Genomic DNA, 27,269 nt, shown 5'->3' on the forward strand with positions numbered 1-27,269 from the left:
TTACCAGCTACTTGTCCAGTCTCTATCTAAATAGTTTGGATATACAGATACTACAGGAGACCATGTCAAAGGCCTTGCTAAAGTCACAGTATACAACATCCACTCTCTCCTTGTCCGCAGAGCCAGTCATCATACAAGGCAAGCAGGCTGATTTTGAAACGGCATGGGCTAGGGCAGTACATCTTGTAACCACCTCCACCCTTAAAACTGAGGGAATAATACAGCGTAAGGGTATACACAAAATAACCACACAGACGCGCAGTAAAGACTTATTTAAATGAAAACTGCTATATAGTCATGAACGTATGGCTTCTCAAACTGAGACAGACTCGTGCTTAGAGCAGAGAGGGACCATTTAAGACACAATTTTCTTGTTAGGCTTGCTTCCAAAAATCTGAAAAAAGTCTAACTGATATACATCTTTACTGTAGGTAAGTAGCAACTCATGAATTTCTGAATATCTGGGTTTTACAGCCCATCTCTTATTGAAGGAGGGTAAACATGGCATGGGAGAGAAGAGTCCAAAGCCTGTGAGGAACAGCAGCTTCTAGAGTGCCCTGTGAGAAAACGAGAAACGCCCCCACTGAGAACATCACAGAACCCAGCCAGGCTGGGCTTACAGTTAGGTGAATGACATAGTAAGGAGTGATGATGAAACAGACATTTGAAAACAATTCCTATACCAAGTTGAGATCAGCACTCAATAGGTTTCTCAGCAAGAAAAATAGGCCTCCTACGCATATCCTTGTGCCTAGGCTCAGACTAGATTAGGGTATACAGCAGGCTTTCCACCGTGGCAGAGATGTACCTCGGACACAGTTGTGGCCCTCTACATGACTCGAGTGAAAGGGGAGCAGACTTGGCTTTGCATTTGTCTCTGCCCTGTGCTGTGAAGCCGTGCAAGGACACCTCCAGCCAGTCTGTCCCATTCTGCCACTCCTCAAAGGCACCTCCAACACAGCCTGCAACTGCCCAGCGTACGCATCCTGCCAAGAAAGCACCTTCTCCTCCTTGAGCAGACTCGGCTCTGCCCCACCACAGTCAGTGGTCTCCACAATAAAATAGCAGAAGACTAAAGGGTAACTAGAAGTTGCAGAATGGGACTAAGACTCTCATCGGACAGAAGAGCCCAAAAGACATTTCTCTTATGGTCGCTCCGTGAGAAAATGAGGAGGTATTGTCCAGGTCAGAGAACCTGGTCTTGGTCCGCTGCCAGGGTTAAGGATCCAGTTAGTGTGTGATTAAACCAGATACTATGAGTGAGAGTGAGACTGACTTTAAATAGCTCATATAAACTAAACATAGTCTAAAGGTTTCTGAAGTAATAACAAGGACTCAAGCTTGTCCTTGAGCATAGTCTCAAATCAGCACTCAAGTTAAATTAGGATGTATTAAATGACATGCAATAGACTATGAGAAAGTCAAGAGGCAGAGAGAAGAAAGAAAAATATAAAAATATAAAAGAAACATATCAGGCTCAGCCTAAGGTTTGAGTTAAGGAATGACTTACAGTTTGGTAAAGGAGTTACTAAGCAACTTTCTAATTCGAAAGAGCTGTCCAAAGTAAGTTCAGGACTTACTGGTTCCTCTTCACTTTTTAGAGATAACAATACGATAAACTCTAACCAAAATCAAAATTAAAGAGTTGACAAAATATCCAGTTAAAACAAAACTTACAGGCACAGATGAAGGTTTGACGTCAACTCCTGAAACTGAGTCAATGAATTCATGTGTGATTTTTGTTTGTTTGTTTTTAGAAACTTGGAAATCTGTACTGATTTGAGATTAAAAGAAAATAAACTTCTCACAAATTCATTGAGCAAGATATACTTACTGAAACCATACTCCAGCTGCAAACAGATACACATTTCTCCACCCAGTAAGGCAAAACACTACAAAGTGCACAGACTCTACCTTACGCAGTATTTTATATTTGTAGCTTTAAATGCTCCATATAAACTTTTTATAAAGTTTTCTTAGTGTGTAAAGTCAAGTACGAAAAAGGTTTGTTTTCAGATTGTGTTGTAAGATCCAAAGACATAAATATTTTAGGAAAGACGCGTACTTACGCTGGTAGTTGCACATAAAGCAGGCCTGTGCTGCAATCATCCACTCAGCTCTGGTCTCACAAAAGATAGCAATGTTAGTCTTTGGTTGCTGACCCAATACTGCTAAGCCGTTTCCAAAATTAACAGCTTTAATGTATACATCTTCATATGAAAGCCAGGTGTACTTGCCAAGGATGACCTAATAAGAATAATAAATTCAATTTAGAAAACGAAAATCCTTAACACGTGTCCTACTACATCTTTATCCACGTGAAGAAACCACGCATGTTTGACGTAAAAGTTGCTTAAATTCTAAGAGCAGTTTATTCAAGATAACTAATATTCTTGCCAAAAACTACAGGGACTGTGGAAATTCCAACACAAATACTGCAATATCTCCACACGTTAGCACCTCCGTTTCACATTAGGAAAGCACACGATTCCCACTATATTTCGTAGCTTCAGAAGCCCTCCGAAAGGCCGTGGTTATCTGACCCATATGCCTTTGGATTTTTAACAAAGGTTTGTTTTATTTTAAATAAAGGGGGAAAAGCACTAGCTAGTGCAATACATACTCTGTTATTTCCTTTCTTGGATAGTTGGGCTACGATTCTCCTATACAAATATGATACTTAGGTGTTCATTCTTATAAAAAAACCCCCAAGAACAGGGAAACTGGAATCCAGAAAGCGATGTATCAATGGGTCCTCAGTCAGAAATTGTGAAATCCCCCTCCCTTTGTTTGTTCCAAAACAAATGTCAGGGGGAAGAGGAGTTATCTTTTTGCCCTTTTCTACTGTTGAACGAAAGTGGGACAGAAGACTGGACTGGAAATTACTGGCAAATCTCAGTACTGAAAAGTCATGTGGAGAGAGTTAAGCAATCTCACTTTTCTTCTGTATGGGAAAGCTGGTGCACAGTAAAATTGGATTTGAATTCACAGTTCACTATCTGTCATAGATTTCTATGTGTGCACTTGCACCTTACAGTACCATTTTCTCACTGAGTGCTAGGTTATTTCTTTGATGACATCCTAGAAGTTTTCATATACAGATGTAGTACAAAGAAGATGTTTTGCACTGAAAAACCAGACTCAAATTATAATACCTTACCTGTCTAGTTATACAAGCACCTTGACAATTTTGAAAACGAATTTTTATTAGTCAAGTATTTTGGACATTTCCTTTGGCTACATAGCACTAGTAACAAACGCAAGCAAACGATTAAAAATGAAAAAAAAAAAAAAAAAGCTAGAAAAACAGCAGGTGCCCGAAAAACAAACTTCTCCCTCCTCCCTCCATTCTGTTTTCCAGATTTCATTTATCAACTTGTAACTAAATTTCAAACTTGTGGGCTGTAAAATCTAACAACTTTTTGGCATGTAACTACATTTCTACTGAGCCTGCATTTCCACATCCACTTCCTTAATAAAATTAATTTGAAAATCTCTCTCAAACTCTAATAGCAAAATAAAATCTAATAGATTTCTTTTATCAAAACACTTTTTCAAACTGCTGAAGTTTACTATTGGGTAACTGAGTTGTACCTACTACAGCCTTGCTGCATGTTGCTCATTAACCTACTGTTAGCAGGACAAACCTTTCTTAACTCAGGTTAAGACTTAACTCAGGACAGGTATATGCGCACCTGCTTGGAAATTTCACAAGTGTTTTCATGGGAAAATATCATTTAACAAAACCAAGAAACAATACTTGCCAACAATAGCAATACTTAGCAATTTCACCAGAAAATAAACATTTCTCACACAATATCCGCCCAGGTTTTCCCGCTGTATTTACAGAAACTCAGCTTCATTGGCAAATAGACTGTTACAGAGCCAAAAACCTTACTGGAGAAGAACGATCACATTGAATTTCTCTGCTGTAACCCGGGAGAGAACCACAGCAGAATGGCTGCCTGACCTCAGCCGCAGCACCGCGGGGCGGAGGGCTCACGGGCTACCCGCGCTCAGAGGTACGGCCCCCGAGGAGGAGGACCTGGGAGCTCCTTTCCGTTTCGACACACCAAGATATTTCTGGCGTGGAAAACCTTTGCTGCTTCCAAAGAAAATACTGCACCTCTTCCTCTCCATCCAAATTTCAGTCATTTGGAATTTTAATTCCAATTTGGGACATTTTTTCCCCCCCAAACGCAGTATTTTTGTCAGACTTGGAAATTCCTGACAAGCTCATCAGTTGAAAACAATTTACAGAAATGAATCAGGCAACACCTTTCCCACCATTATACTCTACCTACAGCGTGGCCTCAGGGATGCTGCTCTCAAATAATTAGGCCAAGAAACACAAGCAGATTCTTGTTACTGTTTCTGGTAAGTTTGCCAATCCATAAATTAACAGGTTTTGGTAATTTCCACCATTCACTACGTAACTCACTAAAGTTGAAATAATAAATCATTAAAGGATCAAAAACGGATCTTTCTGAATAACACTTGTGATTACGATTTTTCCCTTTTTTTATTCTCTTAAATAATTTATCCTCGTTGCTTAAACATGTTTGATACAAAGTAGTGAAAGAAGGCCTTATTGGTGCTTTCCCTTCTTAAGAGGTTAGAAAACGCACGGAAAGGAAGTATAGCACCGTTAGTAATATTTTTCTATCTATAGAAATATATTTCTGAACACTGACATGTGAAAACAGATGAGAAGACCTTTTTCAATGCAGCTATTTTGAGTTTTACTTTTCCCACCGCCGTCCATATATTTAAATTCCCACGTCCCCTTCCTCCCCATGCCCAGCATCTCTTCTCTATTCCCTCCCTATGGCACATTAATATACTGCCTCTGTCCGTTATGTCCCTTTCTCCCGCATTTCCCTGTATGCTTCTTTCGCAGGACACAGAGCAGGTTATGGTTTCCCTCATCCTTCCTTATGTTTGAGTATGCCTCCAAATCCATCTCCCTTCTTGGCCCTTCCCTCAGTAGCTTTCACTAATATTTTCCAATGAACAGTTTCTACTGTAAACAGCTGTTAAGACTGATGTTAAGTGCCAGCATCTTTTAAACGTCCACACACGTTTAATTTTACAACTTTCAGAACTTATTTCTGCTAGATAACTACTTACACATGTAAAGAAAGTGACTGTCCAAGAGTGTGCAAGAGAAGGGCCCAAGAAGTCAAGATTATTGAGAATTTAAGCAGACACATAAAACCAAACACTAAATCAGAAGAGACAGCACCCCTGACTGTTTACTTCGAAATACTACATTAAATAGAAAAATACTGCCCTCTAGTGCACCAGCTTTTAAACATACTTAAACTGCAACATTAAAAATACTTGAGTTATCTATTCAGTGCACTGGAAAATGTTATTAAATATCAGTACTGTATTAATATTGCAAATCCAGCATAGAGACTAAATACTTGCTGCACAGTGAACCTTTCTTAATCTGCATTTTAGGGCAACCATATTCAAATTTTTAGTGTGAAGGTGTCATAAAATGCTCTCAAAAAAGCTGCAGGCACATGTACAGTCGTTAAACTACCTGACCTCAGTTAGCTTTCAAGGTCTTCCTAAAAGTAGCTTATAAGGCTTGAAGAACCTTGACTACAATTTGGAAGCCAGCGATCACGAGTTAGATACGTCTCCTTGTAGAAAGTATTTTACAAATAATACAAAGGAGGTTATTTGAAATGTCCATTTTTGGCCTTTTTCACATGAAAACATGGGACTGCAGCTGAACACTTCCGAAAAACCCCACCCTAAAATATTATTTACATAGCACCCTATGTTTTTCAACATCATAAGCTACTCTCTTACTGCTCAATGACTTGGCATGGCAAAAACCTTCCCGCAACTTCACGGGTAGTTTCAGGACCAGCTGTGATGAGCACTGGTCTGAATTCCCAAGTGCTTGCCCATGTGCTTGCTGTTTCACGTAAGTCTCACAGGCTTTAGATGCATCACTTTCCCCTACCAAAATCGTGTTTACTTTTCCCCACTATGTCTCATTTATTATGTTTCCATTAATTCTGTTCTTGGTTACAAACCCTTTTTAAAACAGAACCAACCAACCAACCCCCAAAACAAACAACCCCCCCAAAACAACAAAAGAACACACACACACACAAAGCAAAATCCACATACCAACATATATAAAAGCAAGCACGTGATAATATAACCTATAACTAAGATGACATAAAATAATCAACCAGCAGAATAAAGTTAATCTTTTGGGCATTGTACAATTTAAGCTCTGCTTAAATTAATTATTTTTTACAATTAATTACATCTTAATCTCTGAAGTATTTTTGACATTATTTTATCCTGACTTAAATACGTATTTGATGAAATTAGTATTAGGTATGCTTTCCAACTCATGTCTTAAAGGACACTACAGAAGGAAAGCTGAAAAACTACCTACCTATGAAATATTATAAAATGCAACAAAGTGAGCAGAAGCAAGTATTTGTATTTTATTAACATCCATGAATTTCTGCTACTTTGGTAACTACACAGGAATAAATAAATCTTTTGAACAATATAGTAACATAAAAGTTCAAGAAATTACAGATTATCTGGGATATCATTGCACTCAGAACAAATTAATGTAGTATCTGATATTAAAGATGTTAAATATCTAGCTTTAAATAATTTTAGCTAAAGTGTGAGCACTTAGTTCTCCTAAGAATCAGAAGCTTAATATTTTAATTTTTTGAGATATATATTTACCCCATTAAGGAATCATTAATTAGACTAATCTAGCCCATTGCAATTTGCACAGAGAGACATCTTCTAATACGTAATGCAATTCAGTACACAGACCCATGGTCCACATTCAGATCTGCCCCTGACTTAGGTGACCTCAGAAAAATGCATCAATGATTCCCACCACTGAGTTCAATTTCTGAAAGGGAAAAAAATAATTAACAAGTTTTGCAGCTCCTCTAAGGTATAGAAGTTATATGCATTGTATCTACAAATTAAATTCCTCACTTGCTAAAACATGTTATGAGGTATTAAGAAGCACTGTATTCCTTAATGGAAAAAACAATTTCAAAGTAGACTTATGTGATAATGCCGCAACTTGGAACAAAATACCACGAGGGCAAGTATGGCAATCAACCATAATGAACTGTTGTGTCAAGCTTAGACAAAATTACCTAACTTAGGTAATTTCTAAGTCTAAATACTTAGAAACAATTAATTTAAGTAGGTCAACACCAACATTTTTCAGCCTTCCAATATTCAGAACACTTTGCTTACATAATGGAAAAGGCTAAAACCCCTAAGTTCTTAAGCCTTACGTTACTAATTACGTTTAAAAAACAGAGCACAGATCACGGGCAGCCAAAATTCTGATTTGTGCTCAGAAGCCTGCTTTGTACAACATGAACTTTCTGTTTCTTTACAGGGCAATGAGGCAGGAAAATGTGCATCAAGAAAGATTGTATGTACCCATTTCCCCCAGCATTTCCTTCATACTGAAAAATTAACTCCATAGCTGGGAGGAAGTTTCACTAGCAATTAAAGCTTCTATAAAGACTTAAACAGAACTAAACTTTGCCATGTATTGTGGTATTAATCAAATTCTACTTTAAACATTATACTCCTATATCAGAATTAAAACTAGCAGTATTTAAGGAATCCTTTATTATATGAGGAGATAAATTTTTCTTCTGCAGGAAAACTAATCTTAACTAAAAATTGTTTTTATAGCATGTAGTTAACAACTGTATTAGATATATATCACATGTAACACATATCCGCACATATATATGCGTATCCTGTTAATGGTATCTTGACTTGCTTCTTCAGGCAAAACTGCATTTTTAAATGCCTCTGAACAAATACAAAGCAGCAACTGACAATACAGGCCTGAACTTAAAAGACTATAAAAAGTCAGTCCCTTGAAACAGAGTTTTAATAATTGAAGTTGCATCTCACACACACCCCACGATTACAGATTAGCAGAGCAGTAGTTCACCTCAAAGGAGGTTGAAAGGAAGAAAAAAAAAAAAACAACTCTTCCAATTAAAGTCTGCGCAATCCTTTTCCAAACAAACGTTTCATTTAAGCCCTGACTTCACAGGGCAAAACAGTAAATCCTTAAGTTACAATTAAGTTTACTGGAAAGGCACATCTGAGTATAGGCATCTAGTAATTTTTCTGTATTTGTCTGATGACAGTGCAGAATAACAGAAAGGGAGACTTTTTTCTTAATTCACCTAAAAGGCAAACTTCAAAGCCAGTTACATGATCAGCTAAATATTAAAAACAAATACCTAAAACACATTTGTGTTTTTCCTTTGGCTGAAACCATAAAAAAGGATATCTACTCAAGAATGCAAAAAGAAGGTTTAGATCCGTTTTAAATGCTGAGTAATGAAAGGTTGGGAATTAGATAATGTAACTCTTTTCACTACTACTTAATCTAAGTAGAGAAATTTATTTTTCCTCCCGATTTGCTTTACTGGACTAGAAGTGCTGCAAAAGAAAGTAAACACACCTTGAAAAAATTCTCGAAGGCAGACTGCAAAAAGACTTACCTTTTTAAAAACTTTTCCTGATGGCTGGATTTCATCTTCCTCTTTTAGGATTTCACGTGTTCCCAAGAGTTTTTTGTCCTTAAATTTAGTTTTAGCGTATTTAAAAACTTTGTCGAGTGTATCACACCCAGGATATAAAACTGAAGCTAAGCAATGTAGACTGTTAACAGATCTGTACGCACCCCCAGGCTTGTTATTCACAGGTTTAGCTTTAACCTGCTTGGCTTTTGCTATAGCCTGCCTTGATCCTGAAAATATGTACCAGGGAATGTATGTTACAAAGGAGTACACCAAGATCATAAAGTTTATAAACTGTAGAAGAATAGGGTTGATGTTATGCTTCAACTTCATTTTGGCTGCTTGTGAAGGTTACAAGGAAGAGTTCGGAAACATGGATCAATTAGACAGGGATCCAAAAAGATCTGAAAAGAAAAAAGAAAACGTTAGTGGTAAACTCTATAGCTGTTGGCAAGGGGGTTATTTTCAAACATATTCTTGCAATCCATACCAAAGTAGGTCTTTTTATGCAGAAATTAGGCTAGAAGTCTTAACCCCTAACACAAACAAAACAAGACACCGATACGTGAAGAAAAACTCTTCCATTCCCATTGAACAAACTGCAGTACTTACTAATATTTTTATTTCTTTGGACCCTACACAACACAAACAGAGAACCTAAGGAATTCAGGACCTGGGTTTTTAATTAAATGGCATGTAAACGGCATGTATTTATCTGAAAATGTTATGTGATTATACAATTTAAAAGATTCTCTCCAACCACATCAGAATACCTACACGCGTATCTTCACTAGCAATCTTTATGACCTTTGATGACTGTAAATCATCAACCCCCATACAAGCCCTAAGAACACAAGTCACGCCACCGCTCCGTATGTGGGAACCCCGATCACTAAGTTTGTTGAAATGCTTTCCAAACATTATACAGACTGGGACACCTACGTAAGAGAAGGAAACTCTAACCTTCCTCCACGAAGGCCCCGTACGCGACAGAACTTTGCTGGTTCTTTCATTCCTAGGGACTTTCCATCAGTCCTACGATTTCAGCCTCAGTACCAGTATGCAACGGGCACACTTGTTATATAAATAAATATGACAGTAAGTTAACTGATGTTTGGTAAATACTGGAAAACGGCTTAGAAATATCCCCAAATCCTAACAACAGCACTATGAAGAGATGCATAACTTTTTCCAGGGTCCCTAACGATGCCAGGGTATTCACTTTGACTTTTTTTAAAGCATCATTTATCACACCTAAAGAACACAAAGATGCAACTTTCTGATGTATTCTACTGTGGAGGCAAGAAATTATGCCATCTATCTAAAAGACCCCCCAAAAAATCAACAAAATAATTAAACTCATTATGGAAGAGAGGGACGCTTGTCATAATGGCTGAAGATGAATTTCTGCAATGGTGAATGAGCTACCAGTTATAAAAATCAGTGTTTTGTGCATAAAAGCAAAATGAACTATAAGTACACCTCACTCCATTAACTCTCCAAATGTATTGATACAACTGTATTAAAAGCAATATCATAAATCAAGCAACTAATAATGTGTATATAAGATGTACAACTTCGAAAGAACTATCAAAATTAAGTAAATTTTCATTCGTAAGATACAGTGCCAGTACCATATCATTCTTTGCTGTTGTCTTACATTCATTGACTCTTTGAAAACCCTAATGAAAAGAAATTTTAGTTGAAAAAGTAATGTTTAAATCATGTAAGATCCTTCAGTAGTAATGGAAAGAAACCTTGCTTCATGAATCTTAGATTTGTAGGTCCTTTTGGGAACAGATCAATCCAATATCCTTCATTTGTAGGATGATATTAATTCCATCCTTCTCTAAACCATACCATTTCTTAAAACTCCAAGCAAAATTATTTCACCATCAACTTCTTCCCTAACAAGCTGCTGTAACCTCATCGTTAACACGGCGTCATTACAGGCAGTTTGAAGGAACCAAGCAACGTCAAGGTCTGTTCTGCAAAGCACCCAGAGACCCACATTCAAAGAAGCATAGGAGCTCTTCACAGTAGGGACTTACTGAATCAAGCAGCAGAGAGGGAAAGGGATTTAAAACCTAAAAAATTGAAGTGTATATATTTTAATTCTCAGATCAAAGGCAAAAAGCCATGACAAATAAAAAAAACAAACTTAAATAGGCTAAAGGGCAAATTCAGTAATCGTTTGAAGAGACTTATGTTCTTAGGCTGTCACTGAAGGATACTTAATGGAAATCATCATGTGCCAGCCAATAAGCTACTCAGTCCAGAAAAATTATGCTGTTGTTGATAGCAGCATAGAACATGATGTTTTAAACCTGAATCCAGAGTTCACACAACAAAAGTTTACCCGTTTTTCAAAAAGTTATACGTTGTACTATAATTTTGTCTGGCTGAGCCACAACACAAAGGAAGTTTCTTGGTGGCAATGTAAAGGCTCCACCTCTTTCCTTGTATAACTGAAGAACACAAGACGCATTTTAACTCATCATTTCATTTATTTGTTTGCTATGTTGCTGAAGAGAAAAATTCCAGGTAAGCAAAGGAGATGTCTTGTTTCAGCTTAAAATGCCTTCATCCAACAGATTTATCATTGCCATTCCCAGCAGAAGAACATCGAAGTCAGCTACATGGATCACTAAGCATCTGATAAAAAAAACATTTCGATGACAATGTAGAAGCAAAACTTAACCCTAACTTGAGACCGGAGTGCTAGTAGTAAGACAATTATCTTTTTCTTTTACTACAAGCAAAGTCAAGGCAGCTGAACATGACAGTACTTTTTGGGGTTTTTGTTAAGTCAAAGGTCATTTAACCTCCAAAAAAACATGGTTTTAAAAAAAGATTGTTTTCATCAAGATACAACGTTTGTATGTGCATTTTTTTCTATAACAATTGCTATTTTGAACCTTTAATGTATGGTATTTTAAAAACTCAAAATGAAAATGCATAATTAATAATCAATTTGCAGAACTAATCTGAAAACGAAAAGTTTTAGGGAAATTTTCAAGGTTATATAAAATTTGAAAGGCTTGAAAGGGATGCACTGTTTGCTGCTTAATATTCCGCCCTTAAAAAGTACCAAACAAAAGAAACCCTCCGAAAGACTTAGTGAAATACTACACTGGGGCTTCAAAAATTTCACTGAAATACAATTTGTGGTCACCTTGTTAATTTTGGAAGTATATGACTGCTTTTGACCGTAAAAAGAGGGTAAGTAAACCCAACATTTTGGGGCAGGGAATGGAAAGCAGAGAACAACGGGATCCTAAGCAGTTTTAGTAAGTATTAGTTAGGCTAGGACACCACGAGAAAGTCCACTGCCTTTACAATATTGGAATTTTGTTCTTGGGTAACTCCTGCTTAATCACTGACAAATAAAAAAACACGACACATGAAAATATCTTTGACTTAGTGGTTCGGTCTGCAGATTAGCTGTGAACAGTCGGGTTCTTATAGAACATGCATCCATTCTGTTTTCACATAATCCTGTTGGGGTTTTTGAGGAATCAGTGTTCAAACCCTGACTAGTGATGCAGGAAAGGCTGGCAGATTAAATCCTGAAGGAAAGAGCTGCTAATCTATGCAAGAATACAACTTAACAGAAAAACTGTGCAAGTGATTGTTTCTGCACACACATAACAGCTGTTCAGTTTACAAGGAATTCTGTTTCATGAAGTAGTCACCAAACGGGAAAGGGTAAGACCACAAGTAAAAAGTTACACGCTTTTTTTAACAGCAAAGAGAAGAAGCAACTGGCACACTCATTCATGAGTCTGGAGAAGTAAACCGGCAGTTTTTGGGACTGATCCTGCTTAATACATAATCAGTGATTTGGCCGGATATACTACTTATACTAATACTGTTATACCTTTTAGTTTTAGAAGAAAACTTTTGTTAAATGAGAAAAAAAGAAAATCCTTAAAGGAATGTGTTTACTAATTGAGTTGCTTATAATAATTACACTACAATAAAAGCATGAATTAACAAGAAAAAGAAACCTTATGCAACTTCTCATCGTGGCAGGTACAGGTACAACAGCCGATACAAGATGTCCCCGTCTCAGTTTACTCAACAGGAGCTGTCACAGGCAACTGCGCGAAATCTAAGAATGGAAAATCCCCATTAAATATGGCAATTATAAAACGCATCCTCCATTCTTTCACTTGTCTTTTATAATAAATAAATAAAACCTTTTGCTCATCTAATACTGCACTGTATCACCTCGGAGAGTCTAGGCCCACTACATCTAAGTTAAAATAAAGCCAACGGTAACACACAACATAGTCGTGGTTCGTACTCAAGTCCAGTATAATCAAGGTGGCTGGAAGAGCATTAGTTGAAGTCAGCAGCTCACGCTACTAGCCTCCCTGACAAACTAACTCCCCCACATCTTTCAGTGTAACACCAGTTCTACCATTTGGGGTGGAAAAAATGTACCTATCTTTGTACAGCTTTCTACGCAGAGAATACGTTTCAGTCTGAGTAATAAATTTTCCTGGACACTTTATAAAAAGACTACATAAAATAGTAATCATTACATTTATTGACTTTGCTCTACTATACATCAAGGTTTTCTTTATTGCTCTTTGCAGAAAGAAGTCTTACTTAAAAACCTGTGCCAGTAATTCACATTTAAAATATGCAGCAAATGTAAACATTTCGTACTTATTACCTGTGGGCAAATATTATTTACACACCTATTCAGTTCTTACGCAGATAATCTTTTCCAGAAAACAGTTTCAGGGGGTTGACTATTTGAGCCTGCTGCTTGAGGTAAGTACTCAGGGTGCTCACTGCCCCATTTCTTGACTTCCACGATTTCACACGTACTCATTAAACAAAACCAAACTCAAACCCAGAGATTCCGAGATACCCTTGCAAAAAAAACTTTCCGTCAACCATTTATAGTCACACGAACACACATTGGATTTCTCTTATCAGCAAATCTTGCAAAAAGAAACTGATTTGTTAACATTCGCAGAAAGGATAAAAAGGTTATTTACAGGGTTAGGCTTTATTGGACAAAATGGCTGAGTATCTTCATGTATTGCCTGATATCTTCATTATAAAAACGTAACAATCCGAGTACTCAAGACAATATAACAAAGCCCATAATATAGAATTTTAACTGTATCAGAAATTAGCCTTTACTAGTTTACATCTGGACTTAAGCAACATTAACAACCCTAAGGGAGCAGGTTTTTTTACTACATCTGGAATTTGCTATATGAGCTGCCAGTGATAACATTTCTTTGCGAGCATTCAGCAAGTGAGCTTTTCTTTTACAAAAAGAAGAGATCTAAAAAAAACAAATTACTATTATCCATTTCTAAATACTCATGTACTCAACTATATAAAAGTAGAAAAGAAAACCAAATGTACACAGAAGCAACAGCCTATGCTTCACAAGGAAATTCCCTTGACTATGAAGCAAGGTAGAGCCTGAGGTAGCAAACAGTGCTGAGGAAAAAATCCTAAATGTATAGCCATCTAAGCGGAAGATCTGTTTTGCACTATTGATTTAAGACAGTTATATTTGAAAACAGATGTTCCTCACAGCTACAGCAGAAGTGTTTTCACACATTTCTTGAAACGGAGAGGACCGAAATCCCAACAAGCCCTAGCGAATGGTGGAAACGATGCTTTGGTCCCCAGAGAAGAGTCGGTGCTCAGCACGTTTTCCCGAATTTGAAGCGACTGCAGAGCGAGCACAAGGACCCACCTCAGCTCCCCAACTCACCCTCCCTGCTGCTTTCTGCAGCAAGCCTCTCCTCCCCACCACCTCCCGCATCCCCGGAGAGCCGCTGCCCTGGGACTGCTGATGGGACCTGTGTCGCTCCCCAGGGCCCAGCTCCCTCCAAGCCAGCCTGGTGGTCCCCTCTCTCCCAAGCCCAGTGGTTTCCACGCTAGCACAAACGTTGTCCTTGTCCCCTGCTTGCTTATCTTCTAGCCTCTCTACCCCCCCATGCCACCCTTCCCCAGGCTGGTGCCGGGGTCTCAGGGTCACTTGTAGAGCAGGGGAGACCTTCCACGCACCTCTCAAACACCCAGAAAGCCCTTCACCAGGCAGACCTGAAACCCTGTTCCAAAATGGACTGCCTCTATTGAGACAAGCTGGGAACAGATCCGCAGCTCTGTCCAAAAGGACATCTGCTTGCAACAGGGAGGAAAAAAGTGCTCGGTGCACCAACCCTTTGGTTACCACCACCCGCTGGAAACAAACCTAGCAGCGGTACCTTCCTCAACAGCTCTACCTGACCACGCAGGGCTTGTTATGGTTATTAAAAAGCCTTTGCTAAAGAAAGATCTAGGAGATCAGGACTGCATGGCTGTAACAGTCTGACCTACGCTCGGCTAGAGGTTTTCATGAAGCCTTTTCAAGCAGGCAGACCCAGAATGAACTTAATTCCCACATCATCTCCAGTCCTTGATTTCTCACTCCAAGTCCTGAACAAGAGATATCTGTCTCTCCCTGGACTTTGTCCTCCTTGCTGCTACACATGTTGTGAACTGCTATTAGCTTGCACAGAAAGGTATAGTGGGAGACCAGAATTACTACCTATTACAGCTTTTCTCTCAAAAGGACACAGATTTTCTGGATGTGGGGAGAATAACTACTCTCTGCATGCACATCTAGGGTAATTTTGAACTACCTTGCTCAGATTGCCCTCGAGCCTCCAGCTGTGACCCACCTCTCGCACAACCCTGGGTGAATAGTCAGGCTTTTTAAACGCTTCCAGTTGCTCTGCTGGGGATCACAAACACACGCAGGCGGATTCCCGGAGCCACCTACAGCACTCCCACTCCTGCTCACACAACTCACCCCCCGGGGAGGCTTCAGCATAAGCAAATCCACAACTGAACTCCAGTCCTGACGGCAACTCAGGCGCTTCTGTGCACGAGCGTGTTTCCAAAAAATACACGAGGGCACACACAGGCGTGTGTCTTAGGAAAGACACATCATGACCTGGAACAAACCAGTTTCCAAGGTAAGTGTTTAACAGACCGCTGGGGCAGCCAAGGTTGCTCATGAAGTGCCTGGCCTGAGGGGTATGGTTTCAGTTTGGCTCAAGCAGATTTAACACTGGGCTGCTAATAAAAAGAGTGTTCATCTCCAAAACGTAATCCAGCTCTTTCCCTCCATTGTACCAACACACGAGTGCCTGTGTGGCTAGGAATGAGTCAGATTAGCTTGCTGATCCAGTTTAAACCCTATCCTTCTCAGGGCAGAAGGGTGGATTTTCCTTTGTATCAACTTTGGTACTTACTTGAGCCTAGGGTGAGTCATTGCAGGCACCTAAATCAACAGAAAATTAGCACTACAAAAGAAGTTATTCTTCTGCTATCTCAAACCGGGTAACCATGAATAGACAGGCGTTAATGCCACTGCAAAGAAGGAACACACAGCTGGAGGAGGAGAGGGCAGGAGCCTGGCAGCCATGCTGTAAATCAAACCCCTGGCAGTCACGCTGTAAATCAAACCTCCGCTCAGCTGTATGAGAACCAAGATCAGCATAGACGGATACACGAAACGCCTTGTGACTTGGTCGCCACCAGTACACTGCGGGATCAGAGAAGAGCTGTGGTCTGGATGATCAATCTTCTGCTCTCACTACTCGTGATCTCACTACTTACTTTTTTTTGGAGCTCACCCTTGGTGGTTTCAAGTGCTACAGCCTAAACACCTTTAAACTTTGGATGCAGGCTATTAAACATTCCTATAAATACAAAGGGGTTTAATTTATGTCCTTCACGTCTCAATGTTACATTTGTAAACGATACTCCTATTTCCTTAGGAGGCAGCCAGAATGCATGTTATTAGGTCACTACTCGATCTCACTACTTACTTTTTTTTGGAGCTCACCCTTGGTGGTTTCAAGTGCTACAGCCTAAACACCTTTAAACTTTGGATGCAGGCTATTAAACATTCCTATAAATACAAAGGGGTTTAATTTATGTCCTTCACGTCTCAATGTTACATTTGTAAACGATACTCCTATTTCCTTAGGAGGCAGCCAGAATGCATGTTATTAGGACAAATACATTATGTACTTGTTAGACACCAAGATAGTATAACATGAATTACATGAACCGAAGAAGTCCTTTACCCTAAGGAGAGACTTTCTACTATATTAACTAAATCTTGAGGCAAAGGAAATAGTTTTATTATCTAGAAAAGTTTGCAAAACATTAACGTTTTCTTTTCCTCTTAGTAGGCCCATTTACACCAAGTGTAGTGGTGGCAGACAACAGGGAGATAAATGTGGGTAGCGCAGAACTAAAGATAGAAGCAATTGACATTTCTTGAGGGCAAAGCCCTCTGCTTTCTCTTAAATGGATCCTTGGTATATCCATTTATTTCTAAAAAGCTAATGGTAAGTGGGTGTTAAAAACGTCCATTTGCCATCAACCTCTTCTACGTACTTCCATGCCCCACTTGTATGAAATATCACTGCATGTTGCAGGAGAGCGAGAGGCTCAGGTTCGTAAATCTATCCTCTGCTTTCTAACAAAACAAAGACAGTAATATTTATGAGGACCTGAAAGCTAAAGTGACAATCACAAAGCAGACAAACAGCTTTATTTTTCCCAAAAACCTATGCGACTTTCAATGCACAGTCTGACTGCATGGGCTAGAAACTGAAGTTTAAACATCTGTTACAGGTGAAAAGTAAACTACTTTCACTACATCAAAACTACATCAAAAGGGGTTCAGCACTAATTCAGGAGCAACACAGGCACTCCTAAAGCCACCGTTACCTACGACACAAATACCCTCCCAAGATACTAAAATCAGCTGAAAACACAAACCCCATTGCAATGCTTTAAGAGCACTTAAACAAGACGACCAATACCACTGCGCACACAGTATGAAAAAAGTCTGCATAAAACTAAACCAGAAGTTTCACCATTACCCCCAACCTTTGGCTACTGGAGAAGTGGAGTAACAGCCCAGTTATCACTGCCAGTTTATCACTGTCCAAATTCCTACATTTATTTTCCAATCGTTTAAGACAATCCTCCTAAGTACTTCCACTGGGAGGCATACTTTGCTTTCCATTTGAATGGAAGGGTTCATTCAAAATGACCAGAATGGTTTGATATGCCATTTTCTACTACAGAATACAGCCTTAGATCAGTTCTCTAATTTCTCAGAAATCTGAAATGCTAGGGAGTGAACAGGTCTGGTTTGTTTGTTTCTTAAAAATCAAAACAGAAATAGATGTTCTGTTGCCGTATATTCAATCTGGTTGTGTGCTGTATTCTAGTCATGTATTCGTCAGAGCAGAACAAAAATCTAACATAACGATACCAGAGATTTTTAGCAGTAAAGGTGCTTCTGTTTTCTTCTCTAGCAGAAGCTACACATGCATAAAAATGTTCTCATTTACTTTTAGATGAATTGGAGTTCATGTAGTCAGACAGTAAAAATTATTACCCATTATCCTATATTCATTTTTTAAAAAATACCAAGTGGCCAGCTCCAGAATCTGGTAAGTCCATGTATTTATATTGTCTTTGCCTTCTTTCAGTAACATTTCTTCTTTATTTGATGGGCTTTTGTTAGGGATAACCTTAAGCCAGAACCTCTGTAAAGAACAAGCAGCAGATGAATACACTCAAGCAACAAAGCAGATCTGAGAGCACAAAATTATGACACAGACCTCAGCAGAAAAAGTAAAGGATTTGTTCCAAGTCTTTAGAGAAGTTCCTCACAAGAAAAACATCAGCCAGATGAACAATACTTTCAAGAGGAATTTTACAATACCTTTCAAAGGAATAAAGGACATCCACGGCATGATCAAAGCTATCAAAGTGATAAAGTGGGATGTTTCACCATTTAATTTGAAAGGCTGAGCTGCTGACATTTTCAATACACTTTCTCTTTTGAAGGATAAATACATTTTCAGGTTCCAATTGCTTAGGTTTTGGTGTGTTTGTTTTTGGTTTAACAACATCATTGTGTCCAGTCATCTACAGGGATTTACTACCTAAAAAAAATTTAATGAAGAAGTTCCCACAGGAACATCTGCTTTTCTTCCCCCCGACTTTCCGCTGCGGTGACTGCATCTCCAGAACAGGAGCAATCCCCTCTCCTCTGGCCAGCGACGGAAGTCACAAGTCCCTCACAGGGGACCACTGCCTTTTTGGGGAAAGACTACTGCTCCCAAGCCCGCATGCGTGCTTCAGACTGTGTTTTGTAACATTCACTCTCAATACAGTGAAGAGATCCACCCCAAGCCACACAGCAGACAAGCAACAGGAACGCAATTCATAAAAATCACAGACCTGGGAGGTGTTGCCTCAAGCCAACACTTGCACAAGACCCACTGGGCGTTTCAGACCTCATGAAGTGAACCTCTCCACAAGGACTAAGCAAGACATATCGAAAGCAGTACTTCACTCCAGCAACTATATAAATGCAGAAAATAACTTGTGGAGCTTTTCCTGAACGCAAATAGAAAGGGAGAAATGAAATTTGCTCATTCAAATTTCTGTGAACATGCAATTTTCAAGTACGCTTTTAGTAATCTTACCTCTGCCACAAGTTATAAACCTATTCTCAAAAACATAGTCTTCTGTTTCTTAGACTGCTTACATTAGTACCTGTGAAATCCTACCTCCTAAATACACAGGTTTACAGATTATTACCCTAGACTCCAAAGCTGTATTAACAGAAATACTTTGTTTAAGATTAGTTATATTTGAACATATACCCCAATTGTACTGCAATGCACAGAAACTGCCTTTCTCCTAGTATTTTTCAGAACCTAACACTAATTATCCGGCTTATTTAACTCCAGATTTCAAAAATGCTCAAACTAAACCAAACTGTGATTTATAAGACACTAGGAATGCTGCACGTGTAGTCAACCAGCAGAAATAGGACTTAAACAAATGTTTCCTATGGATATAAGCATGGCACTATAAACACGGAGTTGCCAAAAGGAATGTCACCTGGAAGCCACTTACTCAGTAACTTTTCCACCCTTGTCACAGACGCACGGTCCTGTTCTCTGCAACATCAAAGCTGGCCAAAACGGTTCCTGAACTGAGCACTTTATAAGTCCAGGGAAGGCTACCAGAGAAGCAGGTTTCAGCTGCTAGTGCTTCAACCTCATTTCCCCATGTATTTACGGGCAGACAGCACTCTTTCTTTGCACTCAGAAAGTGGGGGGTGACCCACGGGGAGTCACACAAAAGCTTAAGTTACAGAAAGACTAGCAGGCTGTTTTACTGCAAACCACTTGATAAGGTTTTTATTTCTCTTGGCTGCTCTGAAATTCGAGGGACAGTGGGGAATACAATATTACAAAAGAAAGAAACAGCAAAGGAAAAAGAAAATATTTCAAATGCAGTGTTTTCCTAAAGAGCTACTTTATCTAGGTTTTATATATACACTGCTTGCGGAAACGACTCCTTTGTTCAAAATCCAGCACTGGAATTTAAGTACAGCGTAAGGATGCCTACCCTGCTCATTTGAGTTATCATCCTATTTTCTAACCTTAGAAGTAACAGAGTATCAGGACAACCTCTCTCCTCCATCACACTGCAAAAAATATCCTTTTCTCTCTTTTTATTATCCTCTCTCTTTTTTGTAAGCAAAGCAAGGCAGGATCACTTATGAACATGCCCAACAATTGCATAACATGAAACAAACGCAAAACAAGGACTCATTAAATTAGAGGCCATTTTATTCTATGTGAAGAAGCGCGGCCCTCAGCTCCAAGCCCTTGTGTGTCACCCTTAAAAATAAAACTTACAAACGCAGGTGTTGGAAATCCGAGGACAACATCCAGTGCCCACTGATATGGACTGGAGGGGATGAAGGGGAGGAGGTAACTAAGTCCTCACAGGAGATAATTCAAGTCAGTAGTTCAGAATCCGCATACAAATACTACGTAGGTAGATGGAGTTCTTGGCAGAAAGGAATCCTGTTTTTCCATTCAGGGAAAACAAACACACCCTTAGACTCTGATTATCTAAACACGACCAAATTATTGAAGTATCTGGCTGGATAGAGCCTTCACCGCTAAGTTTTTAAAACAAGAACATCGACCTTTTTTAAAAAAGAAAGGTGCCATAGTACCAACAGCATTTGCAGGAATTTGGTGATTATTCTCAGGCAAAATTATTTTGCCTATGTTACACAGATGGTCAGATTAGATTAACACAAGTTGAAAGTCCAGAATAAACTATTAAATATTTCTAGAAGACTAGAAATAAAATATTTCATGTTTCATGAGCCACTAACATTTCAAAAAGCAAAAGAAGTCTTGCATGTAAAAAAAAAAATCCCCAAAAGAATCATGAAAGATTAAGCTAATGATGTAATTGAAATATGTACAATTTCCACCACTGTACTCTTAGACTCTGTTATATATACACATATATGTATATAGATACTCTTAGATGTATACATATCTACAGATGCATCAAAAAAAAAAGTCAGGCTAGCAGATCTCTCCATTCTTTCACACCCTGGCCCAGGCCACAACTGCATATGTGAATACATAACACAGGATGTGGACAGAGTATTTATTTTTTTTTTAGATTAAACTTATTTTATTGGTAAATGACAGATTTTTGAAAACAAAAGTTGCCACAAGTTTCTTTATGAATGTCTATTTTAGTTAGCACTCCTGATCAAAACCCCTTGCACCACCTTCCAAGCCCCACTAACACCTTGGCTTTGTGGCTAGGACACTCACGCACTAGCTCACAGCCCTGCTACGCTTGATTGGGAAGCGGATTTGTACCTTGTTCTTGAAAGTATTGCATGTTACCAGGTTAAGCTATTTGTGCAGATTGTAAGAGAACTAGATAAAAATCTCCATAAGCATCTTCCTTCCCCCAAGGCGGGGGGGCGGATAAAATCTACATGGTTATCAGCACTGCAGAACTGGAAAATATTTTCTAGGCATCTCAAAGCGGTCCATTAGGAAAATCATTTCTCTACTCACAGCTTCCCTAGAACAATACAGTGCAGCAATACTTCATCAGAACAATTAAACTGCAGCTATAAATAACTGACAAGCCCTGGCGACAGAACTTTCCAAGTAGTTTGTGGACTTACTGCTGCGGAACAGACTGACCCCACATTTTGCCACATCGACAATCACGCTCCCTGCCTGAGCATTACTGGGACCGCTGTCTCCCTCCTGTGCCTGTTCCCTTACCTCTCTCCTCTTCAGCACTCACCAAACATAGAAGTTCTTACAAAATCTGCAGACAAAAAAAAGCAGATGCATCTCTCTGTGTAACTACTTAAATCCTCCTGCAAAGCCGTCACCTCCTGCTTCTCCCATTCCCTTCTGCCTTTCTCCATACCCACATACTTAAAACACAAGACTACAGAACAAATTACACACACATCTAACTTCTAAGAACTAACCATAGATGCCCCACTTCCCACATTTTTCATAGGTTCTCACAGAATGAGACCATAAACTTTGATTTTAATAATGCTTCGGTGAAACAACCGCAGACCATGCTCCACTGTTTCACAGACTATATTCTGATACTGTCTTAAAACTTTGGTTGGTAGAAATCATCCTGTATGTCCGATCCAATAAACCTTATGTCATCATGCACACTGATGTATGATACAGCACAAATTGCTCTGAAGTCTTCTGGTCAAGAAGCAAAGAACCCATGCAAAACCTTCCTGCAGCTGGTCGAGGTTTCTCACACGCCTTAGTAGTCAACCTGAACAAAGTGAGGCATGTTCCATACCCTGTCCCAGACAGCAGTAAGGGAAAGGCAGAAGTGTCTTTTCTCTAAAGATGCAGAAAAACTGTTTTTATATAGTGTTCAGTTCACAGGATCCTTATGAGTTTATCACAGGAGGAGAGAACGTTCTACATGGACAGTAACATAACACAGCAAATAGATGGGGAGCTGGATCTGGCAGTGCAGTACTACTGCTATTCTGCTGCTTAATCTTCAGCAAGTCACTTCTAATCTTTATTACCTATTTTCCCCTTCCAGGTCTCATACCGGTTTCATCTAGTAGATACAAGCATTCGGGGTAAGAACGATACTTACACAGTACCTGAAAAAACAAAGCACTAGGTTTCCAATTTTTAAGTGAAGTGGGAAAAGGCTTGCAGTTTGTTATTGCTGTTTTCCACTATCAATAGTGAAAATCCCTAAGTCAGTAACTTCCGATAATCCTATCTTTCCTGCTTTTCAGGAAACTCATAAAACTTGAGAAGCCAGCTTGTCCCATTTCAGATATTGTAATTAACTAGCACATCTTCGTAATTAGCACGACTCATGAACACTGAGAGAAACGTGACTTCCCAATGCAAACGTCTTGACAAACTGCCGCCGCCGCCTCCTCCTCCAAGATCACAGACACTAAGTCAGCACCTTGACTTCCCGTGAGCTGCAGGCTCACTTAAGGAACGAGAGGACACGTGTAATTCCTTCCCAAAGATCAGTAAAGACTGTTGGAAGTTCTGAAACGGGCTGAGTCTAAAACTATTTTGAATTTTGAACAACTTTTCTCTAATTGACTTAGAAGGTGATAGAGAAAGAGATTTCAGCTTCATTCAGAGAGCTGTGCTTCCCCCCCTCCCCCGTAGTCCTGGATTTAGTAATAGCCATTCAGGAGGTGTGATTAGGATATGGCCTTGTCCAGGTCATCTCTTTCAACAACCTCAAAATCATTAGATCCCAATCTGTATCTCAAAGCAAAGTACTGAAACCTTTGAGAGCCCTTCAGGCCCTACTACATGGCAAACCCTGATGTAGATCAGGATCTCAGGATGAAGAGCGGTTCTTCCAACTCTAACTGCATAATTAAACAAATAAAGCCTTAAGCTGCTTAAGATTGGCTTGAGTGCTCGCTATATTCCTTCAAGTATGGTGAGTAAACCTGCACTGCCAGACCACATGCAGTCCTCAATAAGCTGGCTCAGAAACTTCCGCTGCAACCGCTCCATGGGCAGAAACTAAATAGAGCCACAGGATAATTCAGGTGGAAAAGGACCTCAGGGGGCCTCTGGTTCAGCCTCCAGCTCAAAGAAGGGTCACCCATGAGATCACACCTGCTTTCTCAGGGCTTTATCCAGTTGGATCTTGAAAACCTTCATGGAAGGAGACTGCACAACCTCTCTGGGCAGCGCAAGTCCCAGCTCGACTGGTCTCATGGTGAAAAAATGCCTTAATAGGCACAGACTGCTCTGACTTAAGCTCATGCCTGCTACCTCTTGTCCTCCTCATGGAAGGAGACTGCACAACCTCTCTGGGCAGCAAGTCCCACTGCTCGACTGGTCTCATGGTGAAAAAATGCCTTAATAGGCACAGACTGCTCTGACTTAAGCTCATGCCTGCTACCTCTTGTCCTCCCACCACGCACCACTGGGAAGAACCTGGCTTCACTCTCTTGAAAACCTCCCCAAAGGTGCTGGAAGGGCCCCCCAAGCCTCTTCTTCTCCAGGCTCAACAACAGGCACACCTCCCTCTGCCTCGCCTCACAAGGCAAAAGCTCACACCTCAAGACAATCTTGGTAGCTCTTCACTGAATTCACCCCAGTTTATCAACACTTCCCTTGTCCTGGGGGGTGGTACAACTGGCACACGGCTGCCTTGTGCTCGGCTTGCTGTCCACCACGACCCCCAGGGCCTTCTCAGCAGAGCTGTTCCCCAGCCAGGCTGGCCCCAGGCTGTGCTGGCGCAAGGGGTTACTCCTGCCAGGAAACAAAACCAGGAAGCCCCCACCCTTAAATAGCTGGTTAAATGGTAAACTTGCTTAGTAATCAGCAGCAGATGAAATGGATAGAAATTGAAGCCAAGTCTTCTTAGTGTTAATACACCTTACTTAGTACTACTAAGTCGCATCTTAGGGCCATATTCAGATGGCCTAAATTCCACATAAATCCTTCTGCCTCCTATTTCTTATTAGCTGGCTTTCAGGCAGCTCCCCGTTCAGCATCTTACATAAATTCTCTGAATTGCTCTCCAAAACACCTAGATTTCTCCACTGACTGAGAAAAGGGGCTTGAGTGGAATTCAGGCCACCTGAACTTAGTCTTTAAAGCCTGGTAACGTTGCAGCATCAGACTGCATTATTCCTTTGGTTTTGTCACCACGGCAGTAAGTTGCAGCTTGTTTGTCAGGACAGGTTTTAGTTTAGTTGCTCTTCCACTGGAACATATATTTTTAAAGAAAATGTAGATTTCTAAACAATTCAGGATTCAGTTCTTCCTGCTACCTTCTGGAAATTTACTCCATAGCTGGATCTCCTTGAACACGAATGCTTTACCCGTAGTTCTCTCGCATTTTGTCCTGAGCCATGTGTGCTGTTTTGTTCCAGATGTCTTGACGATTCACTAATAAAAATTTCATCTTTAGTATGATTGTGGCTCAAACCATTCACTGCTCTACAGAAAGGAGGAATAAAAGCCCTACATCGGCACTAAATGTGGGCTGGGGGAATCAATGGCTTAAATGCTCACCAGCTCAGCAAGAGCACGCCACGCTTTAAGTCAAGCATAAAGACATTTCCTCTAGTTCTTCAAAGACTATCACTTTTCCAATAAATACCATTCCGATTTTCTTAGGCTTCAGGCTGAATCAGTTCTCTTCATAAATTATTTCTCACAGGCATTACGGTTTTATAATAGTGTCGTAAATTGAAAAGTTACACACACCAGCATACCCAACCCAACGCGCTCTAGTCAGTGGTCTCACGTAATCAGGATCCTCCAACCAAAAGAGGTGGAGCAGGGAAGATGGGAACTACCCATCAACACTTCTGAAAAGAGGAACCAGATTCAACACACCACAGTCCTGACACCTCGCTTCAGGACATTAATAGTGCTTTTGTCAAAGCTCCAGAGCACTCCAGATGCACAGGTACGGACAGCCTACCCTTGTCCACAAGCTGTACGCTAGATCTCTCTCAGAATGTCACAGTACACCAACAGATACATGACTGCAAAATATACAGAATATTGAGGTTGAGGTTTACTGTCTTCACGATTACTTTGAGTGCAATGGACACCTGGAGATGGCACAACTTTCAGAACCAACCGACAGCTTACTGAGGATCAAACAGGCTATTTTAGAATACATTCGGCAGGTTTGCTTCCTTGCAAGGGATTCCATTTCCATTAGTAAGAAGTTTGCTTTCCTGACCAGCCAGTAGGGACTGGATCCATACCACAGGCTGAACGTGTTTTGTGTTTCAGAAGTCTTGACCACATAGATCAGCAGACCCATCAGATTCACTCAAGTTTGTCAGCCAGCCATCAAAACTGAACATATAAAGCATGAAATTTGGACCTACCTCCTGTCCCTAGGGACTAACAATAACAAACATGCTGAACAAATACAAAGAAAATTAAGTTTTTCAGTCACAACGTTTAGCTTCAGCCGCTCCTGAAGCATAAATCCACAGGACAAGGAGGAATTACCAGGCTTAACAACGTCTTTCCTTAATTTTTCAAAGCACACAGCACAGGCAAATACAATGAGATGTGCTTGCTCTCTCAGTGGTGCAGACGGTTAGGAGTATAAAGTCTTATGAGTGCACCCAGATGATTATCTTTCTCTTAGGGCATAATTAAGACCGGGTAACGCATCTGCAATTTCTGACTTTTACTTTTTACTCTCGGGGCAGGGGGCGGGTGGACACGAAGTCATATGCCACAGTCAATTTTTGCACAACGAGATGCTAAATCCACTCTGGAGAAAGACTATTTCTACAGCAGAACGTAACCAGACGAAAATCCCATTAAGTCTTTTGGTTTCATTTTGTGCTTTTTCTTTACATGATGCTTAGAACAATATAATAAAAAAACCTTCATGTCAACTCAAATATTCCTTAAGACTTCTATAGTACTCCAAAATATTTTGAGTAAAAATGAGTGCCCTTACCCTTAGTAGGCTTTTAAAAGTACTCAAAATAATTTACTATCAGTTTTACTGTTTTTCACAAATTCTGTATCGATAACAGCACTTTTCAAGTTAGAGAATGAGGTTACTTAAATACAAGAATTTCATGTTTGGTGTTATCAAATCCATAGGCCAAAAAAAGCCATGTTCCAGAATCTGGTACTTCTAAACGAAATGCAGTACTTCTCATTTAAAAAAATTATATACCAGTTGTTGTACGTAATTATTACATGTTTTGTGGGGGTTATTTCTTCAGCAAGTTAAAAAAAAAATCTAGCAGTGCTCATAAACTACCTTACAACTATTTTTATTCAAGTCACCGTTTTAATTTTCCTGAAGGCTACTGTTTGCTTATTTCCCAAAGATGTTGTATGGGTCCCACAAACCAAACCTCACGCCGTTTATGGAACTACCTGAAATAACCTTTTAACGCTTGCTCCTCTCCCGTACACCTCGAGGGAGGAATGTTCCTCTGCTATCTCTCCCGAGCGAGTCCACGAAGGGAACACACCTCAGCACTAAATCTAGCATCAAACCCCTAGAAATCAGAATGAAAATAGCAAAATACGACTGGGAAGTCTGATCCGCGCCTCCTTCAACTGTGCTGCTTTCGCACTGCGTGCACTTACAGACCACGAGCTGCACGTCGAGACCGAAAACTACGCGCAAACGCACTTTCGGTACCAAACCCCAAGATTTGGGACAGCCCCATGAAGCGGCTGGGACACGGTCGTCGTCCCCCCCCCGCTCCGGCGGGCGGTTACCTGCCGGGCGGGC

General features: G+C 40.0%; 1 protein-coding gene across 1 annotated transcript in view; it reads right to left on the reverse strand.

The window, feature by feature from the left end:
• The window catches only part of ACSL3 (acyl-CoA synthetase long-chain family member 3), a 49,455-nt gene extending 22,186 nt beyond the window's left edge, over window positions 1-27,269 (reverse strand). The window contains exons 1-5 of the mRNA XM_009276594.2: window positions 27,257-27,269; window positions 26,906-27,030; window positions 12,584-12,687; window positions 8,556-8,977; window positions 2,070-2,247 (exon numbers count right to left, since the gene is read on the reverse strand). Of these exons, the coding sequence (XP_009274869.1) occupies window positions 2,070-2,247; window positions 8,556-8,906 (529 nt within the window). The 5' untranslated portion in view covers window positions 8,907-8,977; window positions 12,584-12,687; window positions 26,906-27,030; window positions 27,257-27,269. The remainder of the gene's footprint in view (window positions 1-2,069; window positions 2,248-8,555; window positions 8,978-12,583; window positions 12,688-26,905; window positions 27,031-27,256) is intronic.

The sequence above is a fragment of the Aptenodytes forsteri genome, unplaced genomic scaffold, assembly GCF_000699145.1.
Source record: "Aptenodytes forsteri isolate BGI_AS27 unplaced genomic scaffold, ASM69914v1 Scaffold1, whole genome shotgun sequence".
Taxonomy (NCBI): Eukaryota; Metazoa; Chordata; class Aves; order Sphenisciformes; family Spheniscidae; genus Aptenodytes; species Aptenodytes forsteri.